Raw genomic sequence first — 17,435 nt, 5'->3', positions numbered from 1 at the left:
ATATATTCTAGTTGTACGTTTATGCTTCCTACTGAATTGTCTTTCCGAACAGCATCAAATAATAAGTCTTCATGTTCCATTATTTCAATCTCTTTCTAAAGACTATTAAATAACTCTGGACATTAAAGCCTAGCTGCCTAAGTAACTCAGAACCAGTTGGCTGAACAGTGATTTCATTTATTATACCACTGTACAATCAGATACACACCCCAATGCACAGATGCATCTATTCTATGGCTACAAAACTACCTACCGACAGGAATAATCAGATCTGCCCTTCTTAGCCGTTTAGTTTATGCAGTGCTCATTTCTCACTTTCAACTCACCCATCTCTTTGCAGTAACTACGCGACTTAACTGACTTCACTGAAAATGCTCCCTCATGCCTCTTTCTTTCAAGAGAAGATAGGAGGAAAGCCTTTAAATCTTTACCAAATGCTGATTGTGCCTTACAGTTGATTAGCTGGTGTACAAGCGCAGTGGCAGCAAGCTTCTACAGCTGTGGGTCTCGCTTTCTTAGAAACTGCGCACTTGTATTCTTGCTGCATTCTTAAGTTACCTCTAGGTAAATGCTGAGGAAACATTCTCAGGCTCATCATACCCATATTCACCCAGATGTTTGACTGCTGCGTTCGAGTGGCAGGCTGCTGTCTCAGGAAGAGCAGGTAGCGAGGAAATAACTCTAGTTCAGGCACATTTGTTTTGCTGTTTTTGATCACCTAGTAAAGACGTTTAAAACACATTTTAGAGACTGCTGTTCCAAACGTGTAGGAAATCCCAATAGGAACAGGCAGTAATGATTAAAGCAGATGGTTAAAAAAATAAACTGTGTTTCACTAGGAGACGAGAAATCTTCTGAACTTCTTATGGGGTCCTAGGCAAATATCCACAGGAATAACAATTTACTGATTTCTAAGCCGTTTTTGAAGCTTACTAGTTGCAGACTGTCAAAAGCAAACACCTTATTTAGTGGAGCATAGCTTCCTGTACAACACCATGGAATGAACATTTTTACAATTCCTGAAATGTATGTGAATCTACAATGAACCTCATTAATTCTATTCAGTGTATACTTCAATACAGAAGTTTCACAACTGTTGAAGAAACTCAAACCTGCCGAATCAGACATTTGTTCTGAACTTTTTGAACTATAGGATTGAATTACAACCTTCATATTGTAAAAACAGACTGAAACTTACTTTTGTTGCATTTTAGTATGTTGACAAAAAAAGCTGAAATTACCCAGAACACGACTTGCAGCTTTTCAGTCACCATTTCTACAAAGATTTTGCTATCTAGATCCACCCAAACGTAGACATACATAAATGGCAGGAATGTTTACTAGTTTTGTGACCATGTGAAGCAGAAGAAAACACTCAGCTTAAGTTGTGAGAAGCAATATAATGCACTAAAGTATTAAACTTCAGTTACAACAAAAACAATAGTGATGACATTTTCTGGAAAGAAACAACATAATAGTCCCTACTGCAGGATGGGAAAGGGACTGTAAGTGCCTGTATACACGGCTGCAAGTAATCGAATGGTCTTCAAAAATTCAAGTGTTCAGATAACTAAGTGCCAAAATATTCCTTAATTATGGGCTCAAAAGCTACAGTTTATACATACATTATTTATATTTTTTTTCAGACAGGATACCCCAACTAAAATTGTCTCATTCTGAATAGAAGTCCCTTTTCAAATGAATCTATCACAAAAATCTCAAGCACAATAGTTTGTGCATAAAGAGATGTGGCCTTTTCTGGATCATGAAAGGTGTTTGTTTCCATGGTGAATGGGTGGGAGGAGGGTAACAGAAGCCAGTGATTTCTCACTGTAAAATAATTGCCAGTACTATGGCTAACAGACCAAATCGTCAAAAATCAAACAGCTAATTCTCTCCCATTTGTGACACTGAGTATTTGTGGCACCAAACACCTAATCTCTATTGCTGCCATCAAAAAAAATCCCCTCACTTCCTTTTTTTAAGTGTAGCTCCTATAAGAGACCATCTGACACAGAGTAAACCAACCACTATATGGAATAAATATACTCAACAGAAATTGAAGGAAGTTTCCCATGTTTCTAAGTGAACAGACCAAATTACTTCATTTTTTTTCTTGCCTCTAACATCAGCCTACTTTTTTATAAATTCAATATCAGTAATTCAAGGTATGCCAGCTGTAGCTCCAAATGATTATGACCTGTTAATCGTTTTGCAATATTACACACAGAGAAACAGAGAGATAGCTCAATAAATTGTGAGTAAATTATATGATTCAACAATGGCTATTGCTATATAATTACTGCTTCTCTTTCAGGAATACTGTTGCTGTTTTAACTGCAACTAAAAAAATCTCTCATTGGGATAACACAGACCAATTATTAGTCCACTTAGTCAATTCCATTTAATATATAGCACTTTCACATTTGAAAATTATATTCTGCAATACATTCTGCATTGTGACCCAAATTAATTTTCAATTAAAGATATTATAGCTTTAATATAGAAAATACTAGTGCTGCTTACAAAAAGTCAATTTCAGTCTTTCAAGGTCTTTTTTCTTTTTTCTAAACAAAAATTTTATGCAAACAAGTACAAATACCACCTTATCTTTGAGAGGCTGTCGTTAATTAGTTCATTTTATTACAAGGCTTTAAGTGACTACAGGCAATTAAATAATTGTTGATATAAAAATGCAGTATTACCGAATTGTAAATACATTTTTTATTACACAATGGAAACACTTATGTTAATTGTTTGTAAAACTATTTCACAATTTTATTCTGATTCATTGGTTCTTCTGCTTACAGTCCAATGTAAGATATGTGAAAATTAACTGCATATGAATTATTTGCTGACAAATGAGTGTTCCATAAGTTTGGAGGAGCGTTACTGATTCTGTGCTGAAGAATGAGAATGATCATCACTTGCCTCCCCAGTAAGATTTTTAGTTACTTGTTAGAAAAAATAAAGGCAATTATCTTAATACTAGAAGAAGAATGACACAAAAGAAATATTTATTTTGAATATATGATCTGCTCAAAATAACAATTAGTATTCACATGGCCACAATACATAATACCTGCAACAAAAATTAACACTGAGCAATTAAAACAAGAAGGGCCTGACTGGATGGGTGTATCAGGTGAGATTACTGGTCTTTGCTTTTAGCATTGAACATGGTTAACCAGAATCATGCTGATGCAGCCTTAGACAGTAGATGTCAACTCAATTTTAGCATTTATTTCTTAAGAAATTACTTATGATAAATGCTTTATCGAAAAACCTTTGATGAGAAGCTGAACAACTTCACCAGTCTGTGCAGTACTCAAAAGCTGATGTGCTCATATGCAAATTCTTTTTAGGAATACCTACTCCTGCAGCTTGCAGCTACAGCTCAGAAGTGCTTCTGAGCAACCATTTTAACAAAGAATAGCCTTTGCCTGTTTTCTTCACTAGGATCACCTACTGCTATCTGTTTTTTAGATCTTCACTAAATCTTGCATATTATGTCCTCTATGACACTGAACTTGAAGGACAGTGTCCTTCCCCCCACTTCATTAAATTGTGAGAGAAGAAATGCATTTTCAAAGCTACAGGCGTCCCAGTTTTGATTTTATTGGTTCTGCAGACCAGCTGAAAATTTATCTTAGCTTTTAAAGATGAGTGTTTTGATGCCAATTCTTTTAAACCGATCTCAAGTTTACTTTTGTCTGCTTTAGTAATCATGATCAGCTGAGCGGCATTTCTGCCCTGTTGCACTACCTCCTGGGGATTATGCTGCAAACCTCCTGGTAAATATCCACAACTTTCTATCCATGTCCGTTTCTGAGACTGCTTTTTCCCAGCTTGGTCTTCAAGACTTGGACGAAGTGGGAGATGACCATAAAAGATTACCTTGTGCAACTGGCAGAAGCTTGGACACATTAGGTTGTTCATATTATCTCGGCGGTTATGGCAAGTAAAGTGTCTATAACCACAACTTACCGGCCTGGGCAAGGACAGATTTGCTCCATACCAATGGTAAAGTGCTCTCCAAACTGGTTCTGGTACCATTATGTAGTCCTTCCCTTCAATCAATTGTGGAGATCGTTTTAATCTTCCACCCTCCATTGTTAATGATGCAGCCTTTAAACAAAAAGAGATTTTGTCAAATCTCAAGTGGAAAAAAAAGTATACAGCTACAACAATTTTAGTTCATGAACACAGAACACTTTTTAATTATTAAAAAACTTTTAAGTAGCAATTAGCAACTGCTTTTCACACTGAAAGATGGTATTTAAATGTAACAATAACTAATGTTCAAGTTTCACTATTTAGTATTCTCTAAAAGGCTGTCCAGCATAAAATTCATAATACGTTTCTCTCTTATGTCACCTACTCCAACAACCTCAGATACTGCACAGAGAAATCCAATCTATGCTCATCATTGACAGTGCTGGTCTGTGTTTTGCTAATTGTTTGCATGAATACTGGAAAAACTGTCAGTTTTGTTTTACTATTTAGTTAACTATTTTCCGTTTTTATGCAACAGTAATAAACTCTTAAATTCAGATTGAAAACACTGAAGTGTTTAATTATTAAAATATTTTACATTTAATGCTGAAAGTTGTGTTTTCATAAATGCCTTTTTCATTTTTAAGTTTTGTTTAAGAACATTATGAGTATTTCTCTTCTCACAAAACACTCAATAGTAGCCTCAGAAATTGAACACAATTTTTTCCTCTTAAAATAAGAGTAAGAAACCCAAATTTTGTTATAGGACAAAGCAATGTTAATTTAGAATTAAGCCACTACCTGAAAAAAACCCACATAAAAAGCTGTGATAAAAGTACACTAAAAATACTTTTCCTATATTCACATGACTCAGATGCATTTACCTTCACTGGTTCTTGTGTTACTAGGGGTTGGTTATCAATAGCTCCTGGTTTCTGAGGATTAAGCTGTAGCAAAGTATTCCCATTGGTTCCAAGGAAACACTGGTTATTATTGTCCGAAGTATTATGCTGCCTAGCAAAACACACATCAGTCCCTGGTGTGCCAGGGTAAAGAGCATCTGTAACAGAATACAAGAGGGGGGAAAAAAAAAAAAAAACAAACAAAAAAACCCTCTATTTCAGTTCATGACTCCATAAGCCATAATGAATGAATTAAACTCTTGTATTCTTTTTTTGTTTGCTTTTAAAAAAGGCTATTGAAGAAGTTTGCTATACTTCATACTTCATTAAAACATGCAACTCTTCCAAACTACAGTGACAAATACACTATTACTCTCAGAAAAGGCAAAGAAGTGGATATATGAGATCCAAATACCAAAGCAGATACTTACACGGATACTGGTTTGAAAACAGCCTAACTAAGTTTGCATAAGCAAATGTGTTTAGCATTTGCTTGTTGTCTGGATGTTTGAATATCAAACTCCTGCAAATCTTATACACAAAACTGAATATATATGCAATAATGCCTTATTTTTATTTTTTCCTCCTTGAAAAGGCGAATGTTTTTATTCCTATAGAACCTCCTTTGGTTATGCAAAACATTAAATCTAAATTTCAGGGTGAAAAAAAGAGAAAAAGAAAGAACCTTTAACCTAAAACTTGTCTCCCTTCCTGCCCTTGCTCTATCTCCCCCAACCCTCACCCCAAAAATGATCACAGTAATTTATCTACTTTAAACTTAAGTTACAGTTTTAAGACACAGATTTTCAAATACTAGATGCAAGATTCAGCTGTCTTATAAGAAAAAACCCAACATCTCAAATTCTCACAAGAACTGACTGAAAATCATCACTAAAATCTTCTTTCACAAAGGTGGCTCCTAGAATCTGCACAAACTCATTTAGATCACATGCCCTGTAAAACTGTAAATATGCTTTTCCTGATTTTCTTTTCTGCTTCTTTGCCCTTTATAGTATCTGAGGTCATCCCATTGCAAGACATAGTACAACACCAACTAGGTATCACTAGAAACAACTTAATGGGAAGGGGCGGGGGGGGAAGAAAATCCACTCAGAAAATAAATGATAGGACAAAAACTATCTTGAAAACAATTCTGGAAATTAATCATAGCATTAATGATGAATTGCTCTTTAAACAGGACTGTTTCTTGTTTATCCACCATAGACTAAAAAATCCTAGTAATTCACCGAAGTCCATACATAGGCCACTTCTGTAATCTAAACTGTGTTATCTTTTTGCCTGGAGGAATCCATGCAGTATGTAGTTTTCTCAAAACGTGTTCGACATTAAACCTCCAAGGAAATAAGGTGTTATGCTTACTGCTGCTAGTAGTCTCTGAGGCTTCTGATGCAGTAGAAATATTATCTGAAAACTTTTCTTCTGTTGCACTGAAGTAATTAAGACCTCCCATTTTGTCTTCTCCCTGCTCTGAAGTATTGGCTGCAGCAGCTACGAGTGAATTCTTACCTCCACTCAAGACAGATGAAGGCTCTATCACAACAGGGTTTGCATCCTAAAATTGGTAGGCAAGTAGAAAAGTTAATTATAAGCCAGTATCAAAGACGTTTAGCATCAGCCAAACCAATCACCAAAATTCACAGCTACGTGACCACTTTTGCATATCACAACAAGCTTTACAGAATAAGAAAGAATACTTTCTACATCTACTGATGAAGAATCTGCAGAAAAAACAGCCAAAATTGTTAAACCAATTGAATAAACTCTTCTGCACAATATTAAAATTGTGAAATGCTGGAATTATTTTCTCTAACTAGATACATAAAAAGACAACCATTTCAGACAGCTATAATTACAGGCTCTAAATAGTTTAAGATTTGTCCTTGTTGAATTTCATATGGTTAAATGAGAACAGCAAGCACAAGAACAAAAAAACATTCTTTCCTCAAACCTGCAACATCTTAGTCTACCCTAACTTTGTTTTGAAACAAAGTTCCTTTGTTTCCTTTGGAGAAACAGCATTGCAAAGGCAATCTGGCTCACACTTAGGCACGATAAAGGTGGAGAAAAAAATGTGCATACCCCCAAAAGCATAACTTGCCTGCCCAGTACAGATAAATGTAAGAAGAATCCTACCCAATTTACAGCACCAGTCACAACAAGAAACGACAACAAATGAGAAAACAGAAGAAAAAGGGAATTAGCTGAGCCTTAGAGAGGAAAAAAGAAAATCCATGCAATGAACATCAAACAACATTGAAAAAGGGATGTTTCCTGGTTTATGTTGTCCCCTATTTATGACATCACTAAACATAATATCTTGTCAAATAACAAAACTGTGCAGTAATGCTAAAAGTATAAAACAAGACTAAAATGTATGTTGGAATTACAGTAATCATTTACAGAGTTACACAGAAATTCTGAGTGTTCTCTTTGCTTGAGAGGTAGACAGTGACTAATGGCATTGTGCTATTATGCAAAGGATTAGTTATGAAATCATGTGCACATCTGAGTACTTATACTATGACAAGGATCAAATTACCTACTATTTCAGGCGTTTAAGCCATCATTTGTCCAATTCATTGTGCACAAAGAATAACTGTAATTACATGGTTAGTTAATGCATACATTGCAGTTTTCTGAATATTTTTAGCAATTTGTGTTTATAAAACAACTCGGATACTATATGATTATTTATCACTATATAAAACTCTTTTGAGAAATAGTTTATTTCACTTGCGTAACCTGCAAAGAATATTTATCTCCACCTCAATTAAATTTTATCAAAATTTAATTGTATTAAATACGCTTTCTTTTGTAAAATTCATAGTGAGTGATGCTTTAACTTGAATATTTTAGTTGGAGGGTATTACAGAGCACCCTGTAACTATAAAGTTTTAGTAGGACTCCTATGATCACCATCAGGTACTAGACTACTTTCAGTCATTGCCTATAAATCAAATTATACCAATTTCCTCCTTTATTTATCCAGAAAATGCACAGTGTGTATTTGTGGCCCAAGCAAAGCCAAAACCAAAACAGGTAGCTTTATTATCAAACGGATCAAAAGACTTAAGGGAAGTACTATTGTGAGAGTATGTTTTATTTAAAAAAATATTTTGACACGCAGGAATGATGAAACAAAGTACAGAAAGAAATGACAGTTTAATGAAATTATAGTGAAAAGCTCACCATGTGACAACGATTCAGCAAAACAATTATTTTCCACTAAGAGACAGGAGATGCTTAATTTCAAGCATTATTGGTTAAGCAGTCATTTGTTCCACACTATTTTTTCATCAACACATTCACAAATACAAAGAAATCACTTATTCAGTATACATTATTATTATACTTACGTATTTGACATATTCTTTCCACTGGTGCCACCACGGCATTGCAATAAGAAACCAGTTGTGCCCTGGCTGAAGGCCATACCTGCTTTCTCTTTCTAACCAGCCTCTGCATATAAAGAATGAACGACACGAAGTATTAGTTGAAACAGGGAAATTACAGTCCTCGTTTTGAAAATATTAAAAGATGATTCTGAAACCCATTTAAGATTCTGAGCAGAACACACACCTAATAATCTGTCCTTCCTCTTCTGGAGTGGCAGGTCGCAGCCCCAAAACTATATGACACACCTGGAAAAAGAAAGTAATTCTTGTTAAGAACTACACCACTATGAAACAAGCATTAGGTAAACGAAAGAAAAGAACAACTCTAATAGGACTTTTCATAAAACTCTTTTAAATTATGTAGCAAGGTTAGCTAAAATTGAACAAATCACTAAAAAAGAAGTATTTTGAGCTGTGAGATTCACGACCTGTTCCCACTGTTACGACAAAGATACCAAGGATGTCAAATGCCCCAAGACAAATTAAGTTGAACATAAAATGAATTTTCATTATTTTCAGATCTGAAGCACATGCTATGAAAGATCACAGTAACTGATACAGATCAGATATACAAAAAGTTAAGATGTCTATATGTACAGGAGGGAGGGAATAAGGAATTGGGAGAATGCAAGCTGTTGGAAGAGGATAAGCTAAAGGTTAAAAAAAACCAAAATGGATTGGGGAAAAATGAGGAGAAGGGGTTATATAAGGAACTGAAAAGAAAACAAGCACATGAAGAGAGCAAGAGAGAAGTTTAAAGCGGTCCAACCAACCAGTCACCACCAAAAATGCTCTGAAAATTGTAGAACGTTCTCTGAACATCTGATGCTTTTTCTTCTTTTTTTTTTCGTTTTGGAACAAACACAGAAGGAAAAGGCACCATCCCCTAGACGGCTGCCTGACTTGGGTGGGGTTTTATTCGGAGTGCAAGGCAGCAGTCCCAGATGGCTAATATTTTACTCCTCTCTTCCTAGTAAAACCATCCCGGCCTTGGCTGCAGTGACATCTCCGGCTGGTTTCTCCCAGCAGCTCCGCAGCCACAGGGCACGCGGCAGGGAGCGATGAGCGGAGGGGAACAGACTCTGCAGGAGTCTTTGTTTCCCATTGCGGGGAGGAGGGTCAGCTGTCTCCTCTCCGAGATGGTTTTCAAATTGGTTGCTACTCATAACATGATTTATAGTCTTTTCCTTACGTCTCTTTTGAGGCTATCAATTTGCATCTCAGCTGGAGATTTCTAATGACTAGTGAGATATCTTATTTAAATTTATATTACAGTGTGAGAGACCATTTCACATTCTGAATAAAACAAAGGCCATTAGCTGCTGGGAAGCAACAGATTTTCCAGCACACAACACAGCTGGCTCTGATGATTCTTTTTAAACTCATGTAACACCGTGCTAGTATCAGATTCTTCATATAAACTATCCCCGCTGCAAACAAACCAATTTGTTGACAAGCTCTCCAAGGCACTCCACTCAGACTAGTTAGCTTTTCCATCTGCAGGCGAGACACACAAGCTCATGACAGTTCAAATAAATGCACAGACAAATCAATGGCAGACTCTGTCCTGTGCGAGCATGCTGTTGAGCCTGCAGCATGAGATGAGGGTGCCTCATATGATAAAGTTATCGAAGGAACTAAAAATAAAATTCTAAAATGAAAATGTAGCAACTCTGTCAGGAGAAAAAATACTGTAAATGAGACAATATGTAACAATGGCGATGTGTCATCATCATGAAGACAAATTTATTACATGTTCATTCATTCTACTTCCATATTGCATAGATATTTGTTAGTTCATCAATATTAAGTTATGATAGGATATTTGATGCTAGATGGTCCAAAAATAAAGACAGCCCTTCTTGAGAATGTTGCAATGTAAGCAAAACCTAATGCAATTAGAGACAAAAAGAATTTGCAGAACTTCCTGATTTTATTCTTTTCAGCTGTGGTGTAGCTGATGGCCTCAGAATGCTCTCACTCGGTTGCCCTGAAGTTCTTGGGAAAGTACAGTTCAAAATACAATTTATAAAGTAGTCTAGGGTCATAAACAGGAGAATCAGTAGTATGTTACTCAGGTAGCCTCTCATGAGATTTACTTTTTTTTTTAAAGACCACACAGCTTCTCTCTGATGAAGTATTTTTCTGCTACAATCTGACCCTGTAACTGATTAAGCTTCAGTGGTAAAATGAGAACGGAGCCCACTAGTTCTCCACAGCCTTCCCTGGAAGAACTGAGACTGTCATATGGGGCTGGAGGTGAATACTAAATTAGGGCAAATCTTCAAGGCTCCATTAGGAGGAGGAGGAGGAGGAGGAGGAGGAGGATTATTATTGTTTAAACTCAAAGTATCAACCTCTACAGAAAACAGTGAAGAAACAAACTGCAGTGAAGGAAAATATCTTAGGGGTTATTTTCTGCACAGAGTCAGCGCTAAAATACGACTGTTTTAAGGATTTATAAAAATCCAGTTCAAGCTCAATTAAAATGAATTCTGTACACACTTAATCCTCAGCTTCTGCATCACAATAGTGATATGTTATCAGAGCTTTCAAGGACTGCTTCATCAAAAAAAAAAAAACCAACAACAAAACAATGAAAGGTTCCTTAGATGGCCTTAACAGAAAATTTAAAGGGAAAGCGGTTGTAAAGAGTTAGCAATACCTTTTCTCATTTTCTGTGTCACTTTCTTGGCAAACATTTGCAAGAACAACTGTTTAAGAACACAGCCTTTTTCTAATGGAAAATATAACGGCTGATACACTTGAAATGTCTTTTCATTTTATAAACAGTACACTACATTCACTTTAACAGATTATGCTTTAGGCATCTCCATACACTGAAAAGAAGAATAATCAAATAGAGAATCATTCCACCAAGGTAACGCACAATTGCAAAACCACATAACTTATTGCAATAGACAAAACTCTAAGCGTGTTGGCACAAAGGCTGATGCTGTGCTTCGTGGCAATGCAAAAAGCTCATGAGTTAATTACCATAATTTTCAAGTTTAAAATTCCTCTAAACATACCTGAAAAAGTAGATTTAAAAATTCATTGGCAAGTGCACTCTTCACACTCCATATCTGGTAGTCCTCCAGAGTGAGGTGTCCAAGCTTAGTTAAAGGGAGGAGAAGGAAAGGGGAAGGAAAAACCATTAAACCATTAACCTGTTTCTGTTAAAATGCTCATTAAATGCGTCATACAAGGCATGACAAAGCCAGTGATTTGATAAAAATTAGCATCTACCACTCTGGTAATAAAATTTGATCCAATGAGAGAAGAAAAATCCAGTTTTAGCATAACATATGCAACCTAGAGAACGAAAAAGCTTTGAGAGTACAGAGGACAAACCATGCACAACATGTAACGTTTGCTCCTGCTCTCCATCATTCAGATTCAGTATTTATGCTCAACTGCAGTAGTCATACTTTCTCAAACCATGACATCAGCAGAAGCAGTATGTGACTCATCAAGGCAATCACTTTGTAGGAAACAAAACAAGACTAAGACAATCTAAGACTTCGATTGTCCGGATAAGCTCTGCGCATGTAGATACTTGCATCCATTCAGAAATCTACCACCTTCCTCTGTGGGTTGGGAAAAACTATTTCGGATCATCACGTCCTTACGATCCTACCTTACTACACAAGCACTATTAATTCTTAATCACTTGAAAAGTGACAGTAGCATAACACTGACCAATGTCAGGGGACCTTCTGATTTTCAACAATTCAGTGATAGGATCAACCTGAATTTTTTAGACTGTAGTATAATTCATAGCCAATTTTACAGAAGTGGCAGCTACTCTGCCTCTTCTTACAGACCATTTTCTCCAGAGTTCACACAGGTCAAAGCTAACATATGAAAAGAGGTTAAGTAATTTATGTAATTACTGCACCATCAGCTCTTTCCTGCACTACATTCATGGTGCAACTATGAAAGATATTCTGAAGACTTAGTCTTCTTTTTTAACTCTTTGTGGAAATGACACTGCTATGCACTTGCTTATAAACTACCTTGTTTAAAAAAGCAAACAATAAAAACCTCAAAGGATGAAAGAAAGAGCTCACTGAAGCCATATTTTCTACTGCTTTGGTAATGAAAGAACTATAATAAACTATTTGCCCACCACTTTGTTGGAGTACAAGCAGGCAAGACAACTATTCAAACAAGTAATTAAGCATTTCTAGACATTCTTTATAGTTTTTCTTAAATTATTTATAGGTTCCAGACACTATTCCCAATTAGTAAAGCAAAGGATGAAATAATAGAAACAACTTCCCCTATATTGTTTGCAGATGATAGTGCCTATGTGGAAAAAGCAACAACATAATTAAAGATTTACACACAGCTAACTATAAAGCATCATATAAACTACTAAGACTTTTTGCCGTGTGTCACAACAGTCATGACAGATGTCAGATACTTAGCTCTGAAACAATATCACTGTACGTAGTTCACTGGTTGTATATAATATTATTGCAAACAAAGTAGTTTTATAATGATAATGCATGAGTTACTATTGAATTAATACAGTCCTGTTCCAGCATAGGAGGGTAATGCATCTTTACAGAGGATAAAATGTAAGATACACTAATGCACTACCCCTTTCTTCCTAAGATCATTTTAAACATGAAACAAAAGAACAGTTTATTCAGAACAAAAGTCAAGCATCAGATTTAAAACTGGTATTAATTATGCATAGCAAAGCCTTGCACACAGTATATGCTTCAAATTAATTTAATCTGGTTATGTATGTTTGGTTTAGTTTCATATATAAAAATGGCTTGTAAAATTCAAACATGTTCTCTCACAAAACAATGTGGAAAATTTTAATGGAAAACTGACATTTCTTGAAAGCAATTCTTTTATTGACACATCTCTGCTTTAAAGAAAGCACAAGATTTTACTTTTTTTCTTATAAATAAACTGAAGATACTAGTGTATAAAAATGACAAGGGAAGAACAGCAAATTCCTACCTTTGTGTTATCATGCATATTCAAAATATCTTCTACAATTTCAGACAAACTCATGTCCAATTCCTTAACAAACAAAAGGATTAGAAAACAGTTAAATTCTCACAGCACTCTTTGGAGCTGCATGTTCTGTGTTCAGAATAAAAGTATAAGAAATGTTGATGATACCTCTAAGTAATTCACAGCTGAGTGCTTCCGGACAGTTGCACTTTTGTACCTAAGTTTTCTTTATGTGAAACAGTATACATTATAGTCAAATCATTCTACTTTGGTTAATAGCAGGTCAAAGTTATGCAAGGTAAGTTACATCCAGTTATCAATACTCCTCAGCTAAGGTAGCTCAAGGAAGCCTGTATTCACTGAAACCATGTTCAAACAACATTCACATTCCTACTTTTGAAGGATGACTTCAAGAAACAGAAGTAAATGAATAAAAATCCAAATACAACTTACAGGTATTTTATCAGTACGGTTATCTTTCCAGACCTCTAAAAGTGCAACCACCATTTCTTTAAGTTCAGTGCGAGACAACACGCCATCCCGGTCAATGTCAAAAACCTTGAAGCAAACTGAGAAAAAAGGAAATTACTTTTCTATGTTAGAACTACTCAACAACTTTTTTTTTTTTCTTGCAGAAAGTAAGTCTGCAGAGCCACAAGAACATGATTTAGTGCTGACAGTTTTGATGAAGCAGGATGCATGTGTGGTAGTGAGGAAATGGAGCAGCTGTGTTTAATAAACTGAAATCTAGATTCCTGCAATTCTCTGCTGTGTTTTCTGATGTGACAGAGCAGGGAACATATGTGCATCCAGAAATTTCCAGTGAATGACAGCTTTTAAGTTGCAGCAATATGGCTTTGGAAAAGTATGGAACAAGGTATTTCAAAACACAAGAACCTTTCAAGGAGCCAGCTGAAAACTGGACAGTAAACAAGCCAGAACATGCTATTTACCACAAGACAATCAAATAGGACATTCGTTTTGTATTATATATAATGAATAGATAAGTGTTTGCACTTTTTTATTGAGATACAAACTTCTGCATCATAATGCAGAACACTGCAAAATAACTTCCGAAATATATTTTTTTCCCCCAAAGAGGTTGATAATTTATACGAAGCTAAGGATGTTATAAAATATACAAAATTAGGTTTAATCATCCTTCATAAAAGGAAGCCCTGATATTTAAAATTCCTTTAATTTTTTAACTTCTAAAGTCTGTCACCTTTCACAGACACACACTTGTTCAGTGGAAAAAATTTCTAAAAATGTGGAAACAACTAAACTTCATTGCTCAAACTGAAAAACTTCTCTAAAATTAATAGTTAACATTTCACATACTTACACTTCTGTCTTTCTGCCAAGGGTCCCCTGCAACATGCTGAGAGCCCACAGGAAATTTCTTTAAAATCTATGTGATTGTCTCGGTTTTCATCAAAAGCATTAAACAAACCTGAAAACCACAAAAGCATCTCCTGTTACAGCATCTGGCTGAAACAGCTGACAATTATACTTAGCATTTATATGAAGGGTTAATAGTTAACATTTGCAAGGAGAAGTACAAACACTTATGATCATAACTAATTCTCACTAAGTGTAATAAAGATAATTAAGCACTGCTAAGACCACTGTAAAGGTGAATTAGATCACTTATGTGTGGCTAGACAAAGCCAGGGGTGGAGTAGGGAGGGAATCAAGAATTCTGAACAGGAGCCTTATTCTTATGCCTTCCTTGTAATGACTGATTTATAGTGTGTACATCTAAACCAGTATGATCAGGACCAGCTTTTTCACAAAAGCTAAAGGACCAAACCAGTAAAGGTACTCAGATGCCAAATGCTTTGACTCTTCCAAAGTGCCTGATAGAAACTCGTATGAAAATCACTGAATACCATTGCAAATTTGGCCCTAAGTGAATTAGGAGTTTTAGTTAACTGGCCTTTGAAGGATTTAAGAGTTCTATTCATTCAGCACATATAACTTTTTTTTTTATCCCACAAAACTTTTTTTTTTTTAGTGACAATGACTCAGTTGCACTATTCACAGATGACATATAGAACGACCAGAAGCCATTCAGGTTTCCCCATAGCAGCTGTGTAAATTTATATCACTAAGTAGAGAAAACTCACTTATGAGCAAAAGGATGTGGGCATATATCCCTATTGAATTGAACATAAGTTCTGGTGTTTTAACAGCTTGCATCCCCTGCAGATGAATTTCCCATTTTCTACTTACTGCTGCCACTTGTCAGTAAAGATGACCACTTGGTGATAAAAAATTCTCACTCTAGGACTGCAGACAAAAACTAGCATGTAAGTAGAATGTTACTTAACGTCCTCATGTTATGCAGTAAATGGCAATTAGACAACTGCAACCTCCAGTTATTACCAGAGTGGCTTCAACTTGAAAGACCAGCTTGGTTATTAATATGTCTGCATTGCAACATACAAATCTCCTGACCAAGTCTTCTGAACAAAGTCTTCCTCAACTTACGCTATTAGGGAAGACTGTCTCATTGACTGCATAACACAACTTCTGACTTGCATGCTGAATTGTCATTTAATAGACGAAACTCACACTTGTCAGTTTAAAAATGGTCTTCTGTTTTATCTCGTTCAGGGACAGCAGTATATTTTGTCATTACAGAATCTTAAGGAGCCCAATGAAAAATTTTAAGGAACTACAGAGCAAATTATACACAAAGTTTGACATATTTCCTGACAACTAATATGAATGCAACGCATAGAAGAATTGCTTCCTTTGTCGTTCCAGATTTCCCAACAAATAGAGATTTCTCAGGCATCTTTTCTCATTTTCAAACATTCATAACTCAGTGGAATGATCTCTGGAATTTAAGCTTAAAATACATTTTAAAATAGGCCCACTTTTAAAGCCATAAAATTTGTATGTCAGTAGACGATCAGATACTGAACACCACAGCAAAATCATTTCCTTGCACGTTTGATCAAAGTTCCATACCTTCACTCAGAGATGGATGAATAGGAGGGGAAACTAAGGGGGCAAATGTTTCTAAATCAAAACGTCCAGTTCTTGATTGAGCTTTTAGCAGCCAGTATCGTTTTTCGAGATCGATGATGTCGGATTCTTCCACTGTATAATCAACAAAAAAAAAAAAAATTTTTGGTGACGTCTAGACCATGTTAGAATTCAGCACCAAATAAAAATGCAGCATTATTTTGTCACAAAGAGAAATGACGTTGATTTATTTGTGCCTGACTCCTGAATATAAAAATTAAAAATACAAGTAGTAGAGAGACAAAGTTCCAATTTTACCTTCTTTATCTACAGAATCATCTTACCTATTCACCATCTAGGAGTTCAACATCAATAACATATCATCACAAGTGTTTAGAAATACAGAAATGAACTTTCCCCACTGCTAAAGGCTCCAGCAGTCTCTTCATTTTCACGTATTTCTTCTTGGTGAATTGAACAGGTAGATTATATGTGCGCTATCTTATTTTCCCAAGGTATCCAGTATTTAAAACCTCTAAAAGGACGCAAAGTAGCATTTAAAAAAAAAAATCCCAGAACTTTTATGGGAAAAAAAAAATTATTTAGTACTTGGCTGCTCTCAAAAAATTCCTATTTGAAATTTTCAGCCTTCTTATGTGGTAATAAGGCTAAATTTTAATGTGACATTTAAACACTGTATCTCAGCATTAATTTTTTCCAAATATAAAATAGTTTGTTTCACTTTATGATTTATACTATAGATGCACTTAGAAACCCAGACAACACTGGGGAGTGATTATACAAACCTAGAAGATACTTTATACAGAGGAACTTACAAGCTAATTTAAAGAAGGGGAAAAAACCAAAACCCCAAACCCAACAATGAGTAAAACAAGGTGCTAGGCAAAGGTGAATAAAAATAGCCAGAGGAAGAACTTGTGTTTTCTTTCAAAACATTATATACAACTGCCAGTCTCCTTACATTTTATCCTTGAAATTAAATATATATATATATATATAAAAAAATATTAAGTTTCTGCTCAACAATACTTTTAACCTTTTTACATATGCAAGTGTGTCACAACACTGCTTTAGGTCAGTGCAAATTAACTGGTTCTCAAATAGATACGTAATGACAAAGCTGTCTATATTAAGAACCACTACG

General features: G+C 35.4%; 1 protein-coding gene across 1 annotated transcript in view; it reads right to left on the bottom strand.

Moving 5' to 3' along the window:
- The window catches only part of USP32 (ubiquitin specific peptidase 32), a 77,006-nt gene that overhangs the window by 17,627 nt on the left and 41,944 nt on the right, over positions 1-17,435 (bottom strand). Inside the window, exons 8-18 of the mRNA XM_010573959.1 lie at positions 16,274-16,405; positions 14,640-14,747; positions 13,748-13,863; positions 13,298-13,360; positions 11,347-11,430; positions 8,499-8,560; positions 8,276-8,378; positions 6,279-6,471; positions 4,881-5,056; positions 3,988-4,128; positions 559-718 (exon numbers count right to left, since the gene is read on the bottom strand). Coding sequence (XP_010572261.1) covers positions 559-718; positions 3,988-4,128; positions 4,881-5,056; positions 6,279-6,471; positions 8,276-8,378; positions 8,499-8,560; positions 11,347-11,430; positions 13,298-13,360; positions 13,748-13,863; positions 14,640-14,747; positions 16,274-16,405 — 1,338 coding nt within the window. The remainder of the gene's footprint in view (positions 1-558; positions 719-3,987; positions 4,129-4,880; positions 5,057-6,278; positions 6,472-8,275; positions 8,379-8,498; positions 8,561-11,346; positions 11,431-13,297; positions 13,361-13,747; positions 13,864-14,639; positions 14,748-16,273; positions 16,406-17,435) is intronic.

Source organism: Haliaeetus leucocephalus, unplaced genomic scaffold, assembly GCF_000737465.1.
Source record: "Haliaeetus leucocephalus isolate CR32 unplaced genomic scaffold, Haliaeetus_leucocephalus-4.0 Scaffold395, whole genome shotgun sequence".
Classification (NCBI taxonomy): domain Eukaryota; kingdom Metazoa; phylum Chordata; class Aves; order Accipitriformes; family Accipitridae; genus Haliaeetus; species Haliaeetus leucocephalus.
The sequence above is the reverse complement of the archived record's forward strand: the minus strand, read 5'-3'. Positions and strand labels throughout refer to the sequence as shown.